Source organism: Centrocercus urophasianus, unplaced genomic scaffold, assembly GCF_019232065.1.
Source record: "Centrocercus urophasianus isolate 14NV4802_14NV808 unplaced genomic scaffold, USGS_Curo_1.0 seq_17, whole genome shotgun sequence".
In the NCBI taxonomy this organism is placed as follows: Eukaryota; Metazoa; Chordata; class Aves; order Galliformes; family Phasianidae; genus Centrocercus; species Centrocercus urophasianus.
The window spans coordinates 30,669,831-30,695,630 of NW_024884722.1; the positions used below are offsets into that span (position 1 = coordinate 30,669,831).

At 39.6% G+C, this 25,800-nt stretch overlaps 1 protein-coding gene across 1 annotated transcript in view; it reads right to left on the minus strand.

Moving 5' to 3' along the window:
• The window catches only part of NRG3 (neuregulin 3), a gene marked incomplete at its 5' end in the record, with an annotated part of 371,341 nt that extends 345,543 nt beyond the window's left edge, over positions 1–25,798 (minus strand). The window contains one exon of the mRNA XM_042818296.1: positions 25,627–25,798. Coding sequence (XP_042674230.1) covers positions 25,627–25,798 — 172 coding nt within the window. The remainder of the gene's footprint in view (positions 1–25,626) is intronic.
• Positions 25,799–25,800: the final 2 nt, after the last annotated feature.

Genomic DNA, 25,800 nt, shown 5'->3' on the forward strand with positions numbered 1-25,800 from the left:
CACTTGGAGTATGTCAAAAGTCAAAATGAAAGGTCATCAGCAAAACCCATATAGCAGTACACTTTCCTGTGATACAAACAAGCAGAAAAACATACAATGGATTACAAGTGAAGAGCTTATTCCTTAGTGGACATTTTGTTTACAGAAAATAAATTCTGGAAGTGCCAATTGAAAGTGACAATTGAAACTAGCCATACCAGATATCAGCATAGATTTTATTCTAGTTGTCCGGTAGGTTTTAACCTTTTTTCCACATGCTGCCACAAGATAAAGGAATGACACAAAAACTTCAGTAACTGATCTTGACCGAATAATTCACCTTAACACTACACAGAATTAAAAATCGTGAGCTGTAAAATAGCAAAAAAAAACTTGCAACGTAACAGATTTTTCATTTCACCGAAGGAAACATATTAATCCCACTTTTCATTCCACTATACAGCCATGAAGAGCAGAACGAGGCACACACATCTTCAAAACCTACTTAAAATATTAATTGTAAAGCACAGCATATTTGGCAAGTCCTTCCCTGCTACTTCCACTCAAGTGTAAAACAACATCTCTCCGAATTCTGATGTGCCACAGTCTTCCTTCCTCAGGCAATGATCTTATATCTCATTAGATAAGTAGGTCTGAACGAGATCAGAACTGAAAATGTGCAAAGAGGTCAGGACTCAAACCTGCAGGGTATCTATACGTGAGAAGAATTCAAACACACCCACACAACGTTCATCTGAACATTGCCTCATTAGATACAAAGACCTGTGGCCGGAGCAAGCACCATGCTGAGATTGTTCCCCTAAGATATCCAGCGATCAATTGTTTTGCTTTGTATTTCATGGCCTAGTTAGCATGATTTTACATGATACATGCAGACATGGACCTTGTATACCACTTGCTCACTTGAAAGGATGTCCCCCCTTCTTTCATGTGATGAAATCAATCAAATGATGCACAGGCACACATGTACACGAGCACAACTTGAGATTCTCTCAGTGTTTTAGCTTAGGCGAGATTCCCTCTACTTTTAGCAGCTGTGCCTCCACAACAGCTTCGCCATGATTTTGACCAGTATTGCTGTCACTTTACCTTACCTGTACCAAACATAAACATCATGGCTGTAGTCATTCACAAGGCTTTTTGTGCACACACAGGATGCCTTAAATGCTAAAAAACAGCATTAATCATTCAAAAAGCTCCTTATCCAGATACGTAATAATTACTTGGTTTGCAGATCAAAATTTCACAACTTGATATTGAGCTATTAAAAAAAAAATAATAATTTGGTTACTTGCAAAAAAAAAAAATCTCATTATCCATCTATGATAGAGATTCCAAAAGGAATAAGTATTATTTGCAAAAAATTATACTTCAGCTTTATTTCAAGAGTTTTTTTAACCAAATCTATAAAACCATCAGAACCATACAATTTTTACAATTTCATTGCTGCCAAATGAAATTTGCATTACCTGCAAAGACAATTACAGTAATTCACAGTACTCTTTTTTAGTTGTACTTGAATACTATTTTGCAATTACCTATTTCCTACCATGTGGTGCTCTCAGCTTTATTCTCTGTTGATTAGCTTCCCTTTTAATCTTTTTTTTTTTTTTTTTTTTTTTTTTTTTTTTTTTTTTTAATCCAAAGAAGTTCTCTTTCATGATTTCATTCTTTGGCATCTAATGAATCAGGCCCGCACAGTTACCAATTATCATTGGTATTCTTATGTCTCAGTATTACCTCCCACTCCATTTACTTGTAACTGCTTTCAATTTCACGGATACATCTATATATTTATATATTAAACTGGCAAGTTTGTCATGTTTACTCTAACATTGACTACACTGTACTTTTACATAGCAAACAAAATTACCATAATTGCTTTTAGCTCAGTGATCAGCTACTTAGAATACTGGTAGCACAGAAGAATGAGGAGCTCCTCTGCAATCTAAGATAGCTGCAGTATTCCGCATAAAAGACTTCTTAAAGTATTTAAGAAGGTGAAGTATCACCTGCGACAACATGAGCGTCCTTTCATTATTCCCAAAAGGGATGAGCAAAGAGGAATCAATAGATGAAGAAGCACCTTCCATAGCATGGGAGAGAGGCAATCATCTGCTCCATGAGCTGCACCAGAACCTTACAAGGTAAGTTCAGGAAGCCAGGCTCCATGGGAACTGACTGCTGAATGCACTAGAAACATCTGTCCGTGCTTTGAGAGTAGAGATAATCATAGAAATATTCTACTTCTTTTTATTAAAACAAAAAAAAATATATACATTGAAAAGAAAAACACAACTAGACAGGAAACTTCTACTAGATATATATGTTTTTTACTCTCACAAAGGCACAGATATTCTGGAATACTAAAAGAAATCTTTTTAGAAGAAGACTGTAGCATTACTGATCTAACTTTCCTTGAAGGTTTAACTAAAGTTCTGTAATCCCCAACTGTTAAATCCTGTTTTGTATAACCTTAACGTACAAGTGTATTTTCTATCAGTGGAGGCTGCACTTCAGTAAGGAAGAAAGCAAAATGTGTGGCTGCATGTATATCAGCAATCAATTACTCAATTTTACAAGCTTTTTAAGATGAAAGGGATGGTTTACGCCATAACACCTCAACAATTTACACACACTTGGGAAGATGAATTTTCTCCTTAGAAACCAAGGTTTCTAAGTGTCTAAACCACTACTGAAATTTCATTACCCTTGCAAAACATTACTGCATATATGGTAACAACAGCTAGCGTGTATCCCAAAGCTGATAAAAATTGGGATTTAATTATGCAAATACTCATACATCAGTAACTCGCATGTAAGTATTTTCTCTGCATATTAATAGACATACATAATATACATTGATAACACACAGTTGTAACTGAATGCTTGTAATTATTCTCAGGATCAAAGCCCTTATTTAAAAATTCAAATTAATGCTTTCTAATTGTAGTAGTCACGATAGACTTACACGTGAACATAACGAAATAAAGTCCTCTAATATGTACTATATCACAGAATCACAGAATCGTAGGGGTTAGAAGGGACCTCCAGAAATCATCGAGTCCAACCCCTTTATTTAGCATATACAATAAGATAAGCTTAAAAATAACCAGTGTGAGACTGATAGTTACTAAAAACAAAGAGGTGAAACTGCATAAAGAATAGTAATATTTACTGTGCATACAGGAAAAATAACAGAACTCTAGAAACAGCATTCCTTGAGTAGAAAACAGATAGCTCACCGTCTATATAAGCGTCTCATAAGCGATAGGAAAGCTGAACCGATAGCTGGCCCTCCCTGGGCTAATGGCCTGAAACTAATCTCCAGGTAATGACTGACACTGAGGGGCTGCACTAAGAAAGAACATCAAGTCTGCTGGTCCCCACATGTGCTAGAAGCAGTAAAACTGTGCTCTTCCTACAAGAGCAGAAATGGAAACTGCATGAGACAACTGCTCACCATAGACAGCCACATACAAACCTTCGGTGACTTGGACTTTGAAAGATGTATAGCAGCTCACTATTTCCTGTGAACACATCTCACACTGGTGATGAAAGAGCCACATCTTTTCTGAGGTTTTCTAAAACTGAGATGGCAGCAGATAAGGCAGCTAGAATAGAAAGCTGTAATTTTGTACTGGAGTGATCCATCAGCGATGGGTTATTTGGAAAGGAGTGAGAACTTCAAAGAGGTGAATAATGGTTTTGTATTTCATAAGTGCTTCTGACCTTTTTGAAGCACTTTGAGAAAAGGCTAGCATCTTCCTTTTCTTACCTAGCAAAAGTGGAACACAAAATATGACTAGCTAAGGTGGAATTCAAAGCCCACCCATATGGAAAATATGAAGGCCTATCGGACTGATTTATTTGGAAAAGCATGGTTTCTACATATGTTGAATTAAAAAAAGAAAATGACTCAAATATCACCATTTTCTGGGGGAAAAAAAAAAATTAAAGGTAAAAATCGGATGCAGAATACAAATAGTCTAAATTATATTGGCTGAATTAGGATAGATTTATGAAGTATGGTGTATATATTTCACAGGATCTCAAACAGCGATCAGTGAAAATTTGAACTTGGAAATAGGAACCAAAAAATCTCTCTACATATCTGTTTTAGAAACAGTGGGAGATGAGGTTTGTACACCACCAAATGCTTGGCTGGGTGCTACAACCCGCTATCCAATATCTATGCATGGCTGCAAAGTGTTTCCAGTTTGAGCATTTAGAGTCTCAGCTTCCACTCTTGGCTAATGCTTCCACTCTGCCTGCCGCCTTAAAGAATCGTCCCATACCAGAAGTTTCATTCAGAACTGGGGAAGTCCTTTTCTTTAAAGCAAGGGAATTGAATTATATAAACAAGAATAACATAAGCAAACAATAAAGCACCACCTACACCCCCTTGAAACATCTCAGCACCAACACAGCAAGAAACAGTAAGTCAAAGTGTTGCACTATGTGGTGCCACAGGCTGGCCGCCCATCTCTGCAGCCTGCCTAGCTAATGCATACCCTCTTTTGGAGAAGGAAATCAAGCAGAGCAGTAAGGACTTGCAGCTACACTGAAATTTCCTAGCTGTGTTCATCCTTGCATCACTTGTGCATGTTTTTCAATTCTGTGCTACGCTCTCACCACGAAAGATTTCATAGCAGTTTTTGCTTCAATCCATCAGATCAGCATTAGGATTGCTGAATAAATATGGCTCTATAGCAACAAGGATGGGCTAATTAAAAGTACTTCTAGCTCAGAAGATTCAGACTAACAAGCATTTTTTAATGATCAGTTGCAGAAATTCTGCATAAAAAGCTATGTGCAGCATGAATTTGGTGTCCTTAATTCCCCAAGGCCAAAGTACGTCAGCAGCACCCAAGCTGTGGTACCACTCACACACAGCCCTGTCCCTGCTCAGAAGCTGAACCTCCGCCCCCCACCAGCTCTTCTGGGATATGTGGTCCCAACATAGTAGCTGAATTTAAAGGCAGCTCCTGAAAAGAAGCTCCGGACACACGTTCCTCTGTTGTTAATGTTTCATCAACTACTGTGTTGAAACCCAGACAGCAACAATGCTCAGTGTGTGCTATCTATTTGAAAGAACAGCCAACGAAGGTACAAACAAAACAGAAACACGACCTGTAAAAATAAATGCAAATTCTCAAGCTGTTTCTACACTAATTTGTCAGGTGTGGCACTGCTAGCTGAATCACAGCAGCACCAACATCAAACTATAGGATGAGAAATGGTTCTAGCAATGAGAGCAGCCTAGAGGCTTTTGTTTGGTTATGAAGTATAACTCTGGATCATTTTTACCTAAAAGTTAAATTTTACAAGTATAAACCAGAATATTTTTGTAGTGTAGAAAATGATTATTTTGTGGTCTTCTTTAAGAATTTTGAGAAAGTTCATGAATACTTAAGAAAAATAACTAAATACTTATTTCTAAAGGAAAAAAAAAATCACTGAAAATATTCCAATTAACGTATCAGTTTATATTTGTATTCTGCGTCACTAGTTTTTAAAGGGAAGAACTGCCCCCCCAGCCAGTGTCACTAGATGTGACAGTCAAAGTTAAGAAGTAGAACAGTTAAATTAGATGGGGCTCATTACTCAGAAGCACTGCTAAGAAATATGGAAAGCTGTGAAGATTCCAAACAAGGGCTGTGACTTTCTTAGAAAAAGTCCTGCATCAATTCACAGTTACACAGTAGTTGGTTCTTTTTCCACTTACATACACTAATCTTATAAAATTAAGCCATTTTGTATCCTGCTTGGTATTTCCACAATGACATCTGAATTGCACTTTGGAGTCCCCAGCTAGGAATAGAGCTCAAGGTGATTATTAGTCTCACATTTAAATAACAACAAAAAGTAGAACAAATTAAGAAAAGCAAATGCAGAAACTAATTTAATTACAGTTCTCATATACACACAGGAAGGGCAGGATACCTGAAGAGAAAGGAGTTACATTTCTTCACAGTCTGCTTATTACGGGGGCACTCAGGATCACACGCTCTGTCCTCTCAGGCCTGCTGCAAACAGTTTCCTTCACACCATGTAGTCAAGAAGGGAACAACTGAAGAAGAATTTGAGGATTAATCAGTGCGTTAATTGAGGTTATCTAGATTGTGATAGATGGGGACAACGTACTAAACAAGTTACTAAAGCAGCTGAACTCATCTGTTAAAACCAAAATTAATGGATAAACAAAATTAAGTTCACTTTCTCATTGATTTTTATCCAGCTGCACTGGACTATAAAAGAGCTATCGGGGAAAGCTATCCATTAGCTGTCAACTCAGAATGCCTTCAGAAGCAATTGCTAATCCTCCAGTGATGTCTCACTAAATCCTAATCTCTACAAATTGCTCTTAGGAAGAGCATTAAACTTGACATCAAACCAGGTCTTTAATGCTTCCTAACGTTATTCAACTTGTGAGCCATTAGAGATCATACAATGCAATACAACTTTTAAATCCAGTAAAAAAATGCATAAAGCAGATAGATAATGTCAATGCCAGGTCTAGATCATCCTGTGTTTTCTGTGCTGTGAAAAAAGAAAGGAATACGGAACATCCTAATTAAAAAAAAAAAATCTTACAATTCATAAAAATTAAGAGACAACAATTATGCTTCAGTTTTGCTTTGCAATATGATCTCTTCTTATACATATATAAAGTTTTAAAAGGGCACTGAAAAAGGGCGGAGATTGATTCATCAAAATTTCAGTGCTCACATCATTTCAGATAAGCAGTAAAATAAAAACCACATTAAGTTTTCCATCCTGTCACAATCTTAATCATTTCACCAAGAATGAGAACGGCTAAAGCAATATGATGTTGATAGAAATTAATAAGGCACTAAGACTAAGATTAAAATAGCATTTTAGGAAAAGAGGACTGGATTTGTTCAACCTCATGATGCTCTCCTAAGCCTGCTGCTTGAGCCTGTCTAGATCTCTGCGAATGGCATCCCACTCCTCAGGCATGTAGACTACACTTGTAATGCTATAATAGGACAGAAAGTACCACAACAATAGCAGGGAGGCAAAGTCTTTGGCTACAGCAAATCAGAACAAGAATAAATGCAGCAACCACAGATGCAGAAATGAAGGAAAAGAACTGTTTACCTTTGGAAGGCCTCGGGTACACATGGATCTCCAGCAAAAAAAAAAAAAACCCTTACCTCTACTGCCAACCCTCAAATGAAGTCTGGGAAGGGGTGGATCCTGGTTCCACCCCTTCCAGTCACTCAGCTGCATTGTGTGCCCCTGAGCTCCCCTGGGTTGGCCCTGCCTTCCCACCAGGTGCTCCATCACTGCTTCAGGCCTTGACTTAGCATTCCACTACACCACCACACATCTTAGTGTCATCTGCAGACTCTCAGAGGGTGAACTATATTCCACTGTCAACATCACTGATGAAGATATTAAAGAGCAAATACTCTGGGAAGTTTTATTTATTCCTTGGGAAGCAGAAAATAATCAGAAAGCCAAGATAACATTTTTAAATGAAAAGTTGATTCCTTTTAAAATGATGGATCAGATTTTTTGAAGATATCTGTCATTCAGAACACATATCCCCTTCACTAAATTTTAATATGTTAGAATTTAATAGTACTAGATAACGGTCTGAAATTAAGAAAAGTCACTAAATAACTGGGTACCCACAGAAACAGTTTATCTCTTTGAGAGATTAGAGACATAAATCCATTAAAACACAGGTTTCCAATGTAAAAGTGCAGCAGTACATATAACTAAAAGATGCTATGTATAGTCAAAAGACAGTTGCATCTGAATCAAGACAGAAAGTACCTCATATGCAGAGGAAAGGATAGGTCTATTTAGCCTGCTATCTCCGTGATCTGTTTGGTTCTTGGAGGATAAATTTAGCAGCTGCAAACTCAAAATATTGTAACAGAAGAGAAGTTAAAAGTAGTAAATAATGGGAAATTGTATCAAAACATCTTTGGCATCCTCTCCAAATGAGGATGTTGTATTCGGAATAAAGGAATCAATGTGAAACTGATCCTTCATCAGAGAGTAAAACTCTGCATACTGTTTGTTCAACAGTTCAGCGTTCACATAATTAGTAGTACAACTCTCACACAGTCAGCAGAGAGATGCAAAACAAACCCCCTGAAGTATCCACAGCCAGAAGTTAACTGGTAGACAACACGGAGGATAAGGACTTCACAGAAGCATAGAATTGTAGGGGCTGGAAAGGACCTGAAAGAACATCAGGTCTGATGCTCATACTAAAGCAGGTTCCCTACAGCAGGTCATATAAGGAGGAATTCAGGCAGGACTTGTGTATCTCTGGAGAAGTAGATTCCACAACCCCTCTGGGCAGCCTGTTCCAGGGCTGTGGGACTCTGAGAATAAAGAAGTTCTTCCTTCTATTACTTTCTGTGTTCCAGTCCCCCGCTTACTGGGAGAAACAGACTGCATGGACTTGAGCACCGAGGAATGCAGTGGAAAATTCCATATTTATGCAGTACAGTCGTATCAACATTGTAATTTGAGCAATCACAAGAATTTGATATACATAGATGTATATATATTTGATATATATATATATATATCCTTATTGCTTTAGGAAAACATTTCAGAGAATTATTCTCTAATGTCTCATCTCCATGTCTAACAAAATAGGATCTCAAAATATAAAGATAATAAAAGAAATTATAATTTGAAACAATGAGCACATGAAAACATTATCAGACAGAAACTTTAATTTGATTTGCACTGAGAATAACCTTCAAATATTTTCTTGTGAAATAAGGTGAGGAAAGACTCACAGAAGAGTGCATAACTTGGATATTCTCCATTTGAAATACAGAAGAAAACTAATCCACTGTGGCCACATGGAGATCAGAGACTGTAACAAAAAGGTGAAAAACATGAATATATTCTGATAGTCTTATTTTGTTATTTCTAGCAGCAAAATATACAATCAGCTCTGGGCAGATCTCCCCTCGCTCTCGGGTCTCCCTTAGCTGGGCTCCCCTGTTCCATCCCTGAATGCACCTGACCTGGAGCTGATTGCCTCTGAAAAACATCAGGACCTTCTACAGCTCCTTCTTGGAACAGCAAGGAGACTGAAGGAAAATAAAAAAAAAATAAAAGGGACATCAGTTTTAACTCTGTTCTCACAGAAAAACAAAAAAGCAGAGCTGATTCAAAACATGAAGAAAAAGGAAGTCAGTAGGCATTACAAATAAAACTTGTCAAAGACTCGGGGGTCTTGAAAAAAGAAAAAGGAAGGGGAAAGGAACGGAAGAGGAGAAGTATGAGAACATAAAATATAAATATCTCAAATGACACTGCAAGCCAATCCATGCAAGTATGGAATGCTCTCCTCTCACTGAGAGAGAATGTAACAGAGGAAAACAGGAAGATAAATGACAACACATCCTTTCAAAAATGAAATCTATCCCGAGCAAATAATTCAGGAAACCAGGAGAATTTTAAAAGCTATTAGCTAAAGGCAATAAACAAGGCATTTAAGTGTATTTCACAGGAAGCCTATGAAAGAATCAGACGCTCCACTAAAAGATCAGGCATCAATAATGGATACTACAGATAAAATAAATGACTTTTTTGTATTGATCTTTACCACAGAACATGACAGAGGAACATTTCCTGCAGACATTACATTCCTAGCAGGAACCACTTACAAAGAAAATCAAGCACTTGCATAAAAGAAGCATCAAGAAAAGGTTCTAGAAAACTACTTTTAAAAGTTCATTGTGCATTCCAGGGCATTTGTGAAAAAAAACAGAACAATCTATTAAAAAATGACAACAATAAAATAGAGCTGACAACCATCACATAACCAGATTAAGTACCCAATTGTGTCTCCCACTTTCATCAAGACTGAGCAGGATATTCCCAAAAAAATGTATTTTAAAGTCAGAAAATGACAGTTCACGGAGAGCAAAATTTCTACTGGAGCACTCTATAAATTTCTTCCTTCCCCCCCCACCCCCAAGACTCTCAGAAGATTTCTATAGACTAGGAAAGACCCATCAAAAAATTCAACATGAATCAAGTTCCAAATGCAGAACAGTAACTATCTTCTTAATGATAAGCAAGTATCGTATCTATGTCTCTCAGTTGCTTGCACCCGTACTTTTTACCTCTGCAGCAAGCAGCAATGAAGTGAAAGTTGGCTGGAGACAAATGGTACAAGGCAGGAAATAAGTAGGACTCAATGCCATCATTAGATCTTCCCAGTAATTACACAACAAACTCTGAATTTAAATTTCTCTTATTAGGTGGAATTCTAAAAGATACAGCTGTCCAACCATACTTGTTTTGTTAAAATGATACTAAAAGGAAATAAAAACATTGTGAGCTCCGCTATCATGAATAAAGTACTTTGGGCAAGATTTCCTGTTTTTTGAGGCTTGTGTAGATACAAAGAAATGTTCATTCAGCTCTGAATGCAATGGTATCACTGAAGTAACACAGGCTCAACCAATTAGGAAGCCCTTCCGTAGAGGAAATGGAAGAGTCATCTTAATGGCTCATGATAGAAGGAATTCCTTCCCTAGCTTATATTACTACTTTCTTTTCAGGAGTGCCACCCATCTGAGGAAAATCCCTGGGAGAAATAGTACAGGATTCTGCTGAAGTGCACAGTAGGAATTGATGCCAGACCCAGCTCTGGGCACAGCACTTCATCCTGGAGTTATTTCCTTCTTAGCTCTTCAATAATTCACCTACAGGCAGCAGTTTTATCATAATCAATCAGGCCTATGAGAAAAAATGCTTGAGCTTCATAATGCATATAATTTCTAGCTTTTCTAATCTGTCAGTCTTCTAAATCTGTCTTTCTCATTGCCTCTGAGCACAAGACTTCTCTTCCTACCTCTGCTGTCCCGTCCTCTCTGGGCATTTCTGGAAAATTTTAGCAACAACAGAAGACTCAGGGCAGAAAACTGAAAACAGCATTTGCCATTTCATCAGTAGGGAATAAGTGTAATAGCATATATTAAACTCCGAAATGAGGAAAGACAGCTTCTGGTATGCTTATTGTGAATATATTCTCCAAATACTGCAGAACTTGACAATAACTGTTATATGTCTCAATTAAGAAGGTTCTGCAGAACAAATCAGTGGAATTTTTATGTGATTTGATAAGCAGCCATACAGAATCTATTAGATTTCCTGCCTATTACAAAATCACACCCAAAACAGCAGCCAAAAAAAAGGAGTACCCAGTCTTCCTATGGTCATACATTGATTACAGGTTAAGACTCCAAATATAACATGAATTTTATAATTTCAGTACATATACAAAACCATCTAAAAATCATGTATTCAGTGATGCATTTCACAGTGACTATACACGGTAGTTATGCAACCCAACTGCTTCAGTAGGAAGACATAGAACCATACAGCTTTCCTTTCTGTAGGACAAACACTTATCTAGGATAGAAACTTCTGAAGAGAAATTCTAACCACCCAAACCAACAGCATGATGGTCAAAAAGAAATACTACACACCAAAATTGTACATGACAGAGATACTACCCATATTAACCCTTTGTTTCATACTAGAGTATATATTACCATCAAAGCTCTACTTGTGAACCTCAAGAAAACTGGAAAGTTAACTGCTTCAAACAAATGGCCACCACAAATCTTTTATTTTCCCCTACTGCTCACCTGCCTACCAGCTGAGCACCCTGACACGTGATCAAAACTAAGATATATGGAAAGGGATGTAACACCTGGAAAGCTTTAACTTCTGCGTTATTTTTAAAGCAAAGCACGCAAAACTGCAAACTGATTTTTAGAGTTCTGATGCTTATTTAATGAGATTACGATGTAAACATTACAAATCAAGACTGGCAGAAGCATTGAGAGTCATGCAGAACACAGAAATCTTGCCAAAAATTCTTCTGTACAGATACCACTGCTCAGTAAAATGGACATTTAAGTCCTGCATAATTGGGCCAGACTGTCTACTGTGCCCTGTGTCCAGCCACACACAGAGACACCACTGACTTCAGCCATAACAAATCAAGATCCACAGGCTGAAACCACCACTGTCAAAATTAATGCCACTCTAAGACCATTTCAGCACAGTGAGGATCAGACCCCAAATAGCCTGGGGAAAATATATCTCCCCTTAGGTGATACACACCATAGACTCTGGTCATAAATAGGATGCTGAACCCAAGCAAGCTGCTAATAGTACCGAACTATTCATTTATTACTCCTCCTTGTTTTCATTTCATTATCGTGCTTGCAACCAGAATACTCCCAGCTCTCCATTCCAAACAGCAGATTATGCCACTTAATGGCAATTAAATGTCCTAAAGGCATTAAAAAAGCTATTACCAAAACATATTTTCAAGCTCTGCCATAAATTATTTCACATAAGCTTTGAAATGCGTAACAAGTGAGCCTTCAATAGAAACAACTGTGCTGGGGTCATATGTCTACATGCAAACAAAATATTAATCTTCAGTAATAAACAACGTTAATAAAACCATCTCTAAACTACGAAAACAATCAAAAGGCATGAGAATTTTGAGATGACAAATTGTTTCTAACGTGCCTTTAATATCTTTTCTTCATAGGGACAACATTTTGAAACCTTTAAGCTAACAGCAGGAAAAATAAGCTAATAGGACAACATTCAGCAAGTTTTTCATTTATCCATTTACACTTTAAAGCCAAGAAGATCTGGGGGAAGCCATGAAAAAAAAAAATATATCAAGTAAAATAAAAAAAAAAACCTACTTTTTTTTTTTGTATCAGAATCAAACTTTGGAAGGGAGTTAAAAAGAAAGAAGGTAAAATCAGCACCTGGCAATTTTTTTCTGCTGAGCTAGCTCAAAATCTACCTCAAGCTCCATCCCAGATCCATGCTAATAATTACATTAGCTACTGTTAGAACAAATCTTTTTTTCTTTTATTTTTCTTCGAGATGAACACAGCTTCCTTTAATAAAAGTCAACTATGAGCATATGCAGAACAACAGACTAGGGTAAGCAAGGCACTCCTTTGTGTTTATTTTAAATGTTAGCTGAGGCCCACTTATTCTCACTTATCTCATTGGGTTGGGATTTGGCTAAGGATCCCACCTACTCAGAGAGCACTTGGTCTCTATGTATAGAAGACTACACCACACCGAATGTGTTTCTTCCTTTTGATGCGAGATATGGCAACAGTAACACTTCAGCTTTAACAAGTAATGCGAAAGCAATATAAATCTTAGTCCTTACTAAAATTCCCGGTGACAACTGCCTATAAAATTAAGCTGAAAAGGTTTAAAGGGGTTGTCATAATGGCAGCTGTTGGCCTAATGAGTGCCCCAAATTCAAACCTGATCCAACACACTGCAGAACAAAAAGACAGGAATTATTAATTAGAATAACTCGCTTGCTAGGGCACCTTGTACACAGCCCTGCACCACTGTCAGATACACTTTGCTATTCAGACACATACCTTGGCTATATTTGGAGACATACTTTTGAATAACCCAAAAACTACAAGCTTCCCTTTAATCCAGTATAACAAAGGAAGGTATCAGATCTATTAAAGAACTACTGAAAATGATCACACACATAATCCACAATATTTCTGACATTTAGATTAAGTGCATATTCATTGTAACACATCTCTCATTTCTCACTTTCTTCATCACATCATTATTTCTCAAATAAGAAAGCATGAGCTTGAAGAAAAGTAGTAACTCATTTTTATCCATCACCAAGTCTTGCAGAATGCAGACTGGTAAGCACACCAAAAGGATAGAAATAAAGTAATCCTACAGCAGTTATCTATGACAAGAGCAGCACACTGTCCAACTTATCGATTTTCTGGTGGTAGTGGGAAAAAATTTACCAAATTCAAGGTGAACGTGCAAATTTCAGTTGCAATTACGAAGGGCAGAAGTTCAAAGACAACAGTGCAGTACAGCTCATTTAACGCTATCTCCATCTATGCACTATGGGATATGCTTTGTCAGGACCCAGAGGGAAAAGTCACTTTGTTCCATAAAGCAGGAAATCATATTAGCAACCAACACAGACATGATGTACTGCTGAACCTCAGGAACTTTTCTGCAAGTTTTGCTTGGTTTGGGGTTTTCTTTTCATATCAATTTATTTTCCATAACCAGTACTGAAATGTCAAATCACATATTTCAGATAACATCCTCCTATTCACTTCTTTTGGCCCTTTTGATTATCCCCACATAGAGCTGAGCTCACCTTTAAAATCTTAAATTACCCTCTTGTCAATGCAGTTTAACCAAAATCTGGCGATAATTAGGAGATCTTCACTATGTTTTGGACTCTGCATTCTCCAGCAATCTTTCCACCTTAGTTCTAATGTAAAGCATCTAGGCCAGAGCTTGCCTGTGATCTATCCTTCTTTTGGTGGTTTCTAAAGAGCAGCTGGAGCAGCCCACAGCTCCCACTGAATGCCCAGTTACATGAGAGACCATTTCCTCAGAGCCCAACTCAAATTCTGCACTTCAATCTTTTATCCAGTCTTCAAAGCCACAACCAGTGACACATGCATAAAAAAGTGGAATATATTTCTGCAGAATAAGATCATATTTAGAACAGCCACCTTACAGCTTTTCTCTCTTTAAAATCTGCATCCCAGAAATCGTTAGGGCCCCTGACCACAGTTAGCTCGTTACCCCATTTTGTGTGTTGGTTACTATGTTTCACTACTTAAAATACAGTAAACTTATTTTTAAGTAGCATTTTTTAAGTAGTATTTCCTAAGGAAATACATGCTACTCGTCTATGCTGTCCTACAGGTTGCATTAATAAACAGGATTAAAATCTTGAAAAATATTGAGAGTATTAGGATGTTAAGGGATGGTTGAAAAGTAATCTGTAATTAAATAATTCAAATGTAATGTATTTAATTCATTAGATACAATCTTACAGCATCTTCTTTATGCGATCGTCATTAAAAAATAAGCTCCCTAATAAACTCACACTGCTTTTAAAATTGCACAATTCTCAGAGTATGAAAAACTAAAACAGTTCACAAGGATGATGATTCTTTTCATCGTCTCATATACTTTATCCTCACTGCAGGATTACCCACAATAATCGCTTCACAGGGAACTGCTAGCTCTGCTCTCTGTCCAAAACACTTCATATTCTGCAGGTATATCACTCTTCAGTCAGGATCACTGATAGAATCAGAGGTAAATGTATTTCAGTTATTAGCAACATTGAATACATAACCGTCCATGTTTCCAAAATACCCTCTGTGAACAAATGAGCAAAGAGGAACATTACTCAGCAGCTCCTCAAACTGTGTTCGACCACATTCATAGGCGCAGCTTCCAGCAGCAATGCTGCAGCTGGCTACAAATCCTGTACACCTGCCAAGGCAATGGGTGAGAGCCGTCCCCACATATGTAAGCACGAAGTTTAGCCAAGACTTACTCAACTACAGAAATTCAGTGAATGCAAGCAGACTCTAATCTCCCCCTCCGAATTTAAAAAGACAATATCTGACCCTTCTTCCCTCTCAAACACATCACTGTTAAAATTTCAGTTTCATATACCAGAATAAATTCAGCATCCAGGAACTAAAACCTGCAAGAATTCTGTCTTGCAGGCAGATATATCTAAAACCAATAGAAAATATTAAGTTACTATTCTTGCTACTCACTCAGGACTGAACAGGCCTCTGTAATGAACATGCTCCTGTTCTAAAAAGGTATTAAATGCACTTTTTTTCCCCCTCTGTGCTTTTGCAGAAGAGAAGACAGAGTGGTTAATGCTGCCAGAACAGCAGAACTTAGCAGAAGTGCAGCCCTTTTAGCTCCCAGCCAGCCTTCTCCACGGCAAGGCAAATGCAGCCACCAAGGACGAACATTCCTTGGTGCTGATAAAGCCCTCAGACTAAGCTCTGTATTTCTGAATGCTGCATTTTCTGTGTTTTTATTATCATTGACCTTGAGTGCGAAGGTCCCCAGCTTCACAGCCCTAGAGTTAACTGGTTGAGGCAAAAGTGCAGCCTGCTGGCACAGCACCGAAAGAAAGGCGGTTGGAAAAAGCCCTTGTGCATTAACGCAAACCTGATACGAAAGTATCTAACCTCAGTTCAGTGGCAAAGATAGGGTCTTTTGGACAGTGCTTTAAGATAATCAGCTTATTTAAAGTATGTACTATAAACTATAACAGCATTCACAGGGAACTTCACCTGCTAAGAGATGCTACAGTTTACCAGCATGTTTCTGTCTCCAATGATTTTGATTAATGGAAAGGAGCTACAGCTGATTTTTATATTGATATTACACTGAGACAGTCCTAAGATTAAAGAGCTGACCCAGTGAAACATGACAATGCCTTACATAAAGAGAAGTTATAAAGGCTGAAATCTAAAGCAGAAGAAACTCAGGCTGCTTAAGGAAAAACACTGTACATGACTTTTTGGCCTTTTACTGAAAAAGCACAGTTTTTAGAGTAAATTGAACTCCAGCACTGTGTCCCTTATGTAGCTGGGTCAGACTGAAGGCTAAAGACTAATGCGGTAAAGCAGGCTATTTATGAAATAATTACAGAAGTACATCTCCCCTCCTAAATCAGGAGCAGTGACATCCATCAGAGTAATACCATCAGTGAAGTCTCTGAAACCACGGCCCACTGAACCCAGCACTGCAAATGTTTTGGTTTTCTTTTTTTGCTTTGAAAAAGTTAGATGGCAGCAAAAGGACTGTAACATTTCAGTTCAGTGCATCTCTATGTTTCAAACAAAAACTGTTTCTTTTTGGCAAAATCACTGACAGATTGAACAACAATGTTATTTTTCTCTCCACATAGCTTTTCTCTTCAAACAAACAAACAACAAAGAAGAACAAAGCACAGCACTTGGGAGACGATCAATAGATTGTTTTTTCAAAGTATTAATAAACCAGCTCCCAAGTCACAACCTCTGGAATAGCCTGGTACAACTTTGATGATAGCCCACTCACCACTTACACTGTAACACACGGGGAAAAAACTGAGTCCCTACAACTGGTTTTGGTTTCTTAGTATTTAGCAGCATTGCTCAACCTTGAGCAGGTGGGATGGCTACAATCACAGAATGGCCTGGGTTGAAAAGGACCACAATGAACATCTGGTTCCAACCCCCTGCTATGCAGGATCACCAACCATCAGACCAAGCTGCCCAGAGCCACATCCAGCCTGGTCTTGAATGCCTCCAGGGATGGGGACATCCACAACCTCCTAGGGCAACCTGTTCCAGTGCTTCACCACCCTCTGGGTGAAAATCTTCCTCCTGATATCTAACCTAAGCTTCCCCTTTCTCAGTTTAAAACAATCCCCCTTGTCCTATGGCTGTCCACCCACAACTGTCAGCCACTGGGAGCACACCACTGAAAATGCTATTTTATCATCAATTCAAACAGGAGATGTAATTAAAATGTTAGCATTGTATAGTGTAGTATAATTGAACACACTTCATGCAAGTTAGTTTCTGTTAAAACCCTGTTTACCTTTAGAAGCATTGCAGGCTAGATTGTATGTTTTCTACAACACTTGCTTACCATGTAACAAAAAAGCCCTTGTCAGTGCAGTAACAGACCAGCACAGACAGTGCAAGAGAATATCCCAATCTTATCAAAAATGCTTGCTTTAAGAGTTCTGACATCAATGAGAATAATCAAATCTGAAAAAGCAGCGCTTTGTTATTAATACTAATTTAGTGGATTGCTGTTTCACAGTGCTATAGCCCCTCTAGCTGGTAACAGCCAGCAACCAAAGCCCAGTCCCTGAGAACTAGAATCATGAACTTAACCGCAGTGATGCTGTGAAATGAAAAACATGATGATAATAACTTTTTCTTTTTTTTTTTTTTTTTTTTTAATACTTTTCCCATACAATCCAGTGTGGCATCTCTAATGTTTCAGAAAACAACGTATGTGCTTCAGGAAAACCTCATCCCTGTCATATTGCTACCTGGAGACGTAGCAGAGAGAGAGGAAAATAGTGCACAAAACAAGAAGTATTATTTTCCAGAATGATATTTAAAAAATAAAATAAAATTCAGAGCAGGGTGTTATTTATAAGTGGCATGAAAAGAATTCACGACTGCCATTTCTCCTGAGAGCCTACAGCTAACCAGCTGCAATCCCCCAGAACACAAAGGTTTTACTACAGGACATGTTTCATGCAGAGAACACACAGCATAATGGTGCACTGCTTCATGGTTATAGTGAAAACACAAAAACAGAAAGGAAAAAGCATTAACAGAAGCTCAACTCTAACAAGTGTGTTTAAATAATACTGAAGACTTTTAAAAAGCAGCATTTTCAAACTGATGTACATCTATGTGCACAGCATGTTTTGTAAGCATTGACAATACAATCTAACACAGTAACAGATTTTATCACACAGATGTTCTCATTTATTGACCCCAATTCTGCACATGCTTAAGTCTACTAAAAGCATCGCCAGCACATCCTAAATTGGGCCTCCAGGTTTGCAAAACTGGGCCATACAATAATCCCATTATAAAAAACAAAGACTGTGAACTACTTAATGCAGCAAATCTTCTACCCAGAATATTATCAAGATATACTTTCCTCAATTTTTTTGCTAGCAAAGTTACAGAATGCTTCACTGAAAGCTCTCTTCCAGCAGATCAGAATATCAAATCCTTTTTCTACAAAGAGAGCCTACTACATGGTCAATACACCACTTACATGCATCTTCCGTATAAGTATAAAGCACAAGCTGGGAACAGGGGAAGGATGGGACATGAGAGTAGGGCCCTTTGGATTTCTAAAGCATTCATTCTAATTTAGAAAGAAAAAGCAAAAAAAAAGCAAAGCCATAAATGAAAAAAAAAAAAAAAAAAAAAAAAAAAAAAAAAGAAGAAATCAACAGGATTTGCTACAGCAAAAAGAAGAGGCAGTGCAAGTTGATTGACTTCTTTTACGAGGACTGGAAAAAGGAATTTCTTGAGGTATTTCAGACCAACATTTCCCCTTATCTTCTTACCCAGTTCATTCTGAGCTATTGCAGCAAGATCTGGACAGTGAGCCTCTTCTGTTCCACCTGAGCTTTCCCTGAACATTTCCTTCTTGCAAACGTACAAATTTCAAATTACTCTATGGATAAAACACACATTGCTTTGGACTTAAAAAGCTCTATGGCGATCTGTTGCTAAACACAATACGAAGGGAGTTATCTTTGAAGCTAACAGCTTGTCTCCTGCAGTCAGCAATCAGTCATCAGGCACACAGTGCAAAAAAGAAAAAAAAAAAAAAAAGGGTTATACGTTGCAAAGGCATTAAAGTCACGGAATCCTCCTGTTTACATGCTGTGTAAGAAACACAGCTTTGGAAATACAGAACACTGCACTGGAGGGCAGAATAGACGGAGATAGAAAAGATGAAATGCTGAAAGAACTGTATAGGTTTTACTCATCTATCTTTTGAAATAATACCTGAGTACATGCACCTTTGGAGCCAAAGCAGATTGATAAAGTTTCAGAAACAAACATCTAAACATTCAGCAGTAAGCATTTTGCAATGTGTTTTCCCTCACGTCAACAAATTTCATCAGGAACAACTAACTCAATTAAGTGTTTTTTCTGCTATAAAGAAACTGAAATTTACAAATGAATCTATCAGAATTCTCCTCAGGGCTGCTTTAGTCACTTCCTCTCTCTTGAATGTCTCTTGACCTAACGGGAGGCAGACACTTGTTTGAGAAAAAAATAAATACCTGGTTAAATCCACTCACTCACCTGCATGCATTTCCTCTCCCTGCCGCCATCTGCACTGCTCAGAAAAGCCCTAGCCTGGCAAGCCTGGTGGGTCAGCCCCACAGCAAGCCACTTTTCTCCACTACAGCTGCACTTCACACAGAAGAACGGCTTAGAAGGTCTAAAAAAAAAACAAAAAAACGGCAGGTATGAAAGCAGGTTTAAGAGAGGTCCGCTGCAGAAATTAGCTGATGAGAAACCACTATCTCCTTGCTCAACGACTCTTTAAACTCCATCACATTGATCCTAAGTCTCTTAGAGTAAGACATCATCTCCATGACCCAAAGTATTTTGTTCTTTATGTGACTGAATTTAGTCTAATCCTGTAACGCAAAAGCAATACCTATGCTTAATAGTAAGTGACAACAAATCCCTTCCAGAAAACAGAACCTGAAAGAGACTTCCAAATGAAAAAGACGTGTTTCAACTTAGCTTTCAGTTCAGTTATCTACAAGGAGCCCTCTTACAATTATCAAATACATTTCTACTTTTGTGCAGGTTCTTCTCTAACCTATGCTGCAAGGCCAAGCACCACAACCTTTTCAAGCTACGGCAGGGGAGATTCAGGCTGGACATGAGGAAGTATTACTTTTCAGAAAGAGTGGTCAGGCAGTGGAATGGACTGCCCAGGGAGGTGGTGGAATCACCGACCCTGGGGGTGTTCAAGGAAAGGCTGGATGTTGTGTTGAGGGACATGGTTTAGTGGGAGCTATTGGTAATAGGTGAACGGTTGGACTGGGTGATCTTTTAGGTCTTTTCCAACCTTGGTGATTCTATGATTCTATGATTCTATGATTCTATGATTCTATGAACCAAAGCAGTGGCCTTGCTTAGCAGAGACCAAGCCAGAAACCTTGAGGTCCAGAACCTCCTTGAAAACAGGGATGGTGCAAACATCCAAATGCTTGTTTGTATTTTCTCCCCATGCCTGCAGTGAAGATGCAGATTTGTTCAACCCATAACAATAAATTTCGAAAAGAACTCAGCAAGCTCAGAGACATGCAAAAGACACAAGTTTTTATGCATTTATTTCTCTTTGTGACCAGGTCACCCCACATGACTGCACTAGGCATGTTTTCTTGCGCTCGCAAACAAATCATGGGAGAAATCAGCAAAGTTAAACAACAGGATGCTGTAGATACTTCCTGAAAGCCACATGAGCTATAGAATTTACCGATAAAGTCAAAGCCAAATCCACAGCAATCCTTGCATTTACTGGGCTTTGCAGAAGGCTTCAAAGCAATGAGTCAGATGATAAATGCACTGCAACACTAGACACAGTGCTGTAGACAGAGACAGGTCTTTCGCTTTAATTTTTAATTTCCATTTTCTGTGGGTTTAGACAAACCACTGACATTACTTTAGCATAATACTTTGTAATGAATCAATACTTTAATTTAATAATGGTATTCTGTTGTCAACATATAATATATCACATAATGTCCTTGTATAGTTGCTAAAAAAATATGCCCAATAAAATGCAAGGCTTTGCTTCTGCCAGTGATCACAGCTTAAATCAACATAATGAGAATCTGTACAGCCCCCGAAAGATTTTTCGTAGGGATTAAAAGGCACCATGGAGTCATTTCAGCCATATCCCTTCCTCTTATCATACCAGTGCTGTGAAAGTTCTCCCAGGTCATGCTATTCCAACAAATACTTCAACTAAAGGGAAATATATCTGAACCGAATCATCGTACATATCTATGAGTGCAGCCTACATATAAGCATTCAAATTCCTTATGATCTCGATGAAAAGCGTGCTAGTTCCCAACTATAACGAGGATTATAAATGTAAAAGTGAAATTAAGCCCAACGTCATTCCACCTAATTGAACAGAGGAAAGAAGTTATAATCATAATAAATGAGAAATAAAATTACAAATACTTACGCTTTAGGGTATATTCTCAATTTGTTATTTTGTATCTTGGCATTAGCTTTGGTGCTGACAAGTATATAAGGTGGAAAACACAAATCTAATCACATCTGTGGTACACTGACTCATGGTATGGGAACTGAAAGCAAGTAGAATGAGGACAAGAAGGAAATGCTTTCAGAGTTCCCAGTTCAATATATTTTTCTTTGTTCCACGGCCTTTGATGCTTCATAGATTATTAATCTATGCCATATTAATCTCACTCAGTGCTACAGGCACGTGTTCTAGCATCACATGTGCACTCCTTGATCCCAATGACAGCTCACGATCAGAACGCAAAGCGCTCACAGATACTTGTCATTCGTTGGCAGGATGCTTCAGAGCTCTGGAAAGAGTAGGTCTGGTTTTACTACAGTTTGGCACCTCCCACTACACCCTCCAGTTGGTGAAAACTCCGCAGTTCCATGTAAGTGTCATCTTTAATGTGAAAAAGATATTTGAGTCAGTGCAAAATAAAACAAACAGCTTTCACCAAAATGTCAGTGCTGGTAGCAGTTCAGCTGCCAGATGCTTGTTACTTGAACCCATGCCGTGCATAGCAAACAGACAGAGATATGACTAGGACAAACGACTGGACTAGAAAATCTTTAGCAGGAAATCAAAGTGTGTTCAGGCTGCAGTCTGGACACAAAAGAAGGTCGCAAATGGACTTCACAAGATCTATTGATTAAGATTTCTGTAACATCTCTTTCCCTGGTTACAACGCATTACTTGAGCCCCACCTGCCTGACCTCAGCTCTCTGCATTAGCCTTTTGTCATAGGAACACCACAGAAACCACGGGGTATTTCACAGCTGAACACACCTATAAGTACAACATCTCAATTTAAAGATAATAACATTATTGAAAAACTCAGAATACCATGAAAAAAATGCACAGTGGAAAAAATCAGGGCATGACACCATAGAAATGAAACCAATGGTTTGATAATAATAAAACCTCACCGGCGCGTTCCAGTCACTTGGCTGATTCTGCTCATCTGTGGGTTAGGCTATCCTAAATCAATGATTGATTTTCACGTTGAATGCTGGGAAATGAGGATAAAAAGCCACAATCTGTACATGAACATGAGAAACACACGCAGGCACACAGTACAGAGAGAAAGCCGATGAGTCAATGGCTTTTGCTTAGTCAGAACCTGAAGGATCTTCAACGAGAACTTGCAAAGCAGCTCACAGATAGCTTGACTTTGAGTGAAACACAACCAAGAATTATTGTCATTATGCACACCCACAAAAAAGTGAGAGATTTCACAACATCTCCTCAGCTGAATACACACACAGAGAAAAGGCTTTACCGGCATCGACTTCAGGTGGGCAATCATCCGGCTTTCTGAAGAAATAGCTCCCAATTTGTTCTCCATTTCCTCAAGTCACATTTTGAGCCCATTTTAACACGTTGAAGCAATTAAATGAACTGCCACATGAATAATGACAGCTGCTTCTTTTCTTAGAAGCCACGAAAGGCTAAATAACCCATAACCCCTGCCTCCATCTGTGCCTTGCCAAGCCGGCGGATCACACAGGGCTGTGCACTGCTTTGAAAGCTGGGGCATCAGATTTGTCATGTCAGATTTGTATTCACGCGACACAACAGATCCACGACTTCCATTTCAACAGCCACCGGAGCAACGGCCACATAAGGACCATGCAGCTGAATTTACGAAACAAGGATGCACTTGTTTAAAAGAATACCCTTCCTTGCTAAGAGCTGTTAGTCAGGGCAATGCGAACTCAGTGGCAGACGCAGGTACTTGTTGTAGGGTCACACCATGGCAGCACTTCCTGGCAGGATGAATACATTACTTGTCCCTCTCCCCTCTGATAGATACTGCAGCCTCAGAGAATTTCACATGTATCCTCGGACAGGCTTATATGCATCAGGGAAATACAGGTGGCTTTAAATAAATAAATTATGCCACATGCCCTACAAATTCAAATCCTTTTTTATGTAATCTATTTAATCTTCCATTAATGATAATCTCTGCTATCAATGTGCCCAAACAGGGTCAATTTCTGCTGGATTTGCACCTCTTGCATTTCATCCTATAACCCAGCTGTACTTAATGAAGGGAAACACCCTGCTGTAAAAGGTATTAGCAGGCTCCTAGAAACAAGGAACAGTTACAGGACTGTAAAACTGCCAGGAACATTTCAAGGCTCTCTTCTTCCTTTGTGCACCCTGAACGCAAAAGAGTTCTGCCAGTGACAATAATTTATTAATAAGGATTTTACTGCCTTCTATACCTTTTGTAAGGAAGCAACGGAGATGGGAGAAAATTGCAGCAGACTTCTCTTCCAGACCCAAAGAGACACAAAAAGGAGAAGGGCAAAGCTCTCAAGGCAGCTTTTAAATCCTGACAGGTCCCACCCAGGCTGGAAGCCCAGCAGCATTTCAGGCACACACGTCACTGCAGTTTGAAATGCCAGTAAGGTACTGCTGCACACAGGATTTGAGATCAGAGACGCAGATTGCAAATCATACTTCCTTCACACGTTTTGTTTCCTTGTTTGCTTTTTTTTTCCAAGTGTTCTATACAGCTCCATATACCTCAGTGAGACAGCTAAGGCTCAGATCCACAAGAGATTTTCCCTCTGGTACCACTGAAGCTCCTCTGATTGCAGCTAGAGAGCAACCAGGCTCAGCCACACCTGTGAGAGATGGCTCTTTCTCAATTGCAGTAGCAGATGCTGGGGAAGCAAGTTACTGCCTGGTTTGCTGCTCTGATTTAGTGGCAGTTTTAATCGTAATCATTCCCAGCCATCCACCACCTGCACGCCCACCCACACGTACACATCCAGTTTGCCACTCTTCTCCCTGTTCTGCCAATTCACAAAATCAGTTTGCTGCACATACACTCTCTGTCCCAGGGTTCATCAGCAAAACAGATGTAATGGACAAAATTAAGTTTAAATGACCAGCTACCCAAATCCTCTACTGGAATAAGCATGCATTAGTATGCAGAAGGGGAGCTGCTGGCTGTACAAGCAATCCAGGTGGTGCATGCGATCGAACTGACACTGCTAGAAAAAGCAACTAAGAGTTAATGGAGAACACAGGCTCCTCATTTCCTACGTTGCATCTGAAAAAGCACAGAAGACTCTAATACAGTACAATTGAGCATTTCACTAAATAGCACCACACAGAAGTTCCTCTGGCACGGACTGCATTTGTCCTAAATAACCTTTACGAGAAGCTGAAAGTTGATGCACCCAACTCAAACGAAATTTCGGACCGAACCCAAATCCTTCGGTTTGTGCCTCGCAGTGCAGGAAGAGCCAGACACAAAGAGCAACTAGGGAACGAGCCACCTCCTCCGCTTAAAAAAAAATAGCCAGTCACGGGCTGAGGCTGCAGACGGCACAGTACTGGCTGGAGCCAGAGAGCCCTGGGCTGCTGTGAGCATTCGGGAGCGCATCGGTGCCACTCTCCGGCGGGGTTCCTCCCAGCAGCCCAATTCGGCGCCGGAGACAGCACCCCTCCGGGGCTGAGGGCTCCTTCGGTGTGAGCCGGCTGCTGGACGGCCAGAGAAACTCCGCACCGGCAGAGAAACGCAGCCCGCCCCGAGCTCCCATTGCTCACTGTCAGCAGTGTCGCTGCCCCTCCTGGCGGGCCATCACTTGTCCCCTTGCTTCCCACACCTCCTAAATGCCGCCCTCACACCAGACTAGAAGGGAAAGCTTTTCCTATGAACCGCAGCGAATTCCAGCCGCCTCCCACGGCTGTTCCTGCCTCGACGCCCGCCACACGAGCGGGGAACAGGCCGAGAGACAGCCAGGAGAAGCAGAACTTGGCGCTCTCCGGCCTCCCGCAGGGCACCGCGCGTCCCCCGAGCTGCGATAGCCCCGGGACGGACGGCGCCCGATGCCAATGACCCGACCGGCGGGAGGGGTGTGCCCGAGCGGACCGGTGCGCTTCACTTACGGATTTTGGGGGTCGTGGTGGTCTCCGGCGTAGTAGTGGTAGATTCCTGGAAGGGAGACAAGGTCCAGGAGGGCGCCGAGTCGTGGACGTAGATCTTGTAGGAGGAGGTAGCGTGTGCCGCAGTGGGCCAGGCGGGCAGCGGCGGGGTGCTGGGGGTGGCGGGCGGCGGTCGAC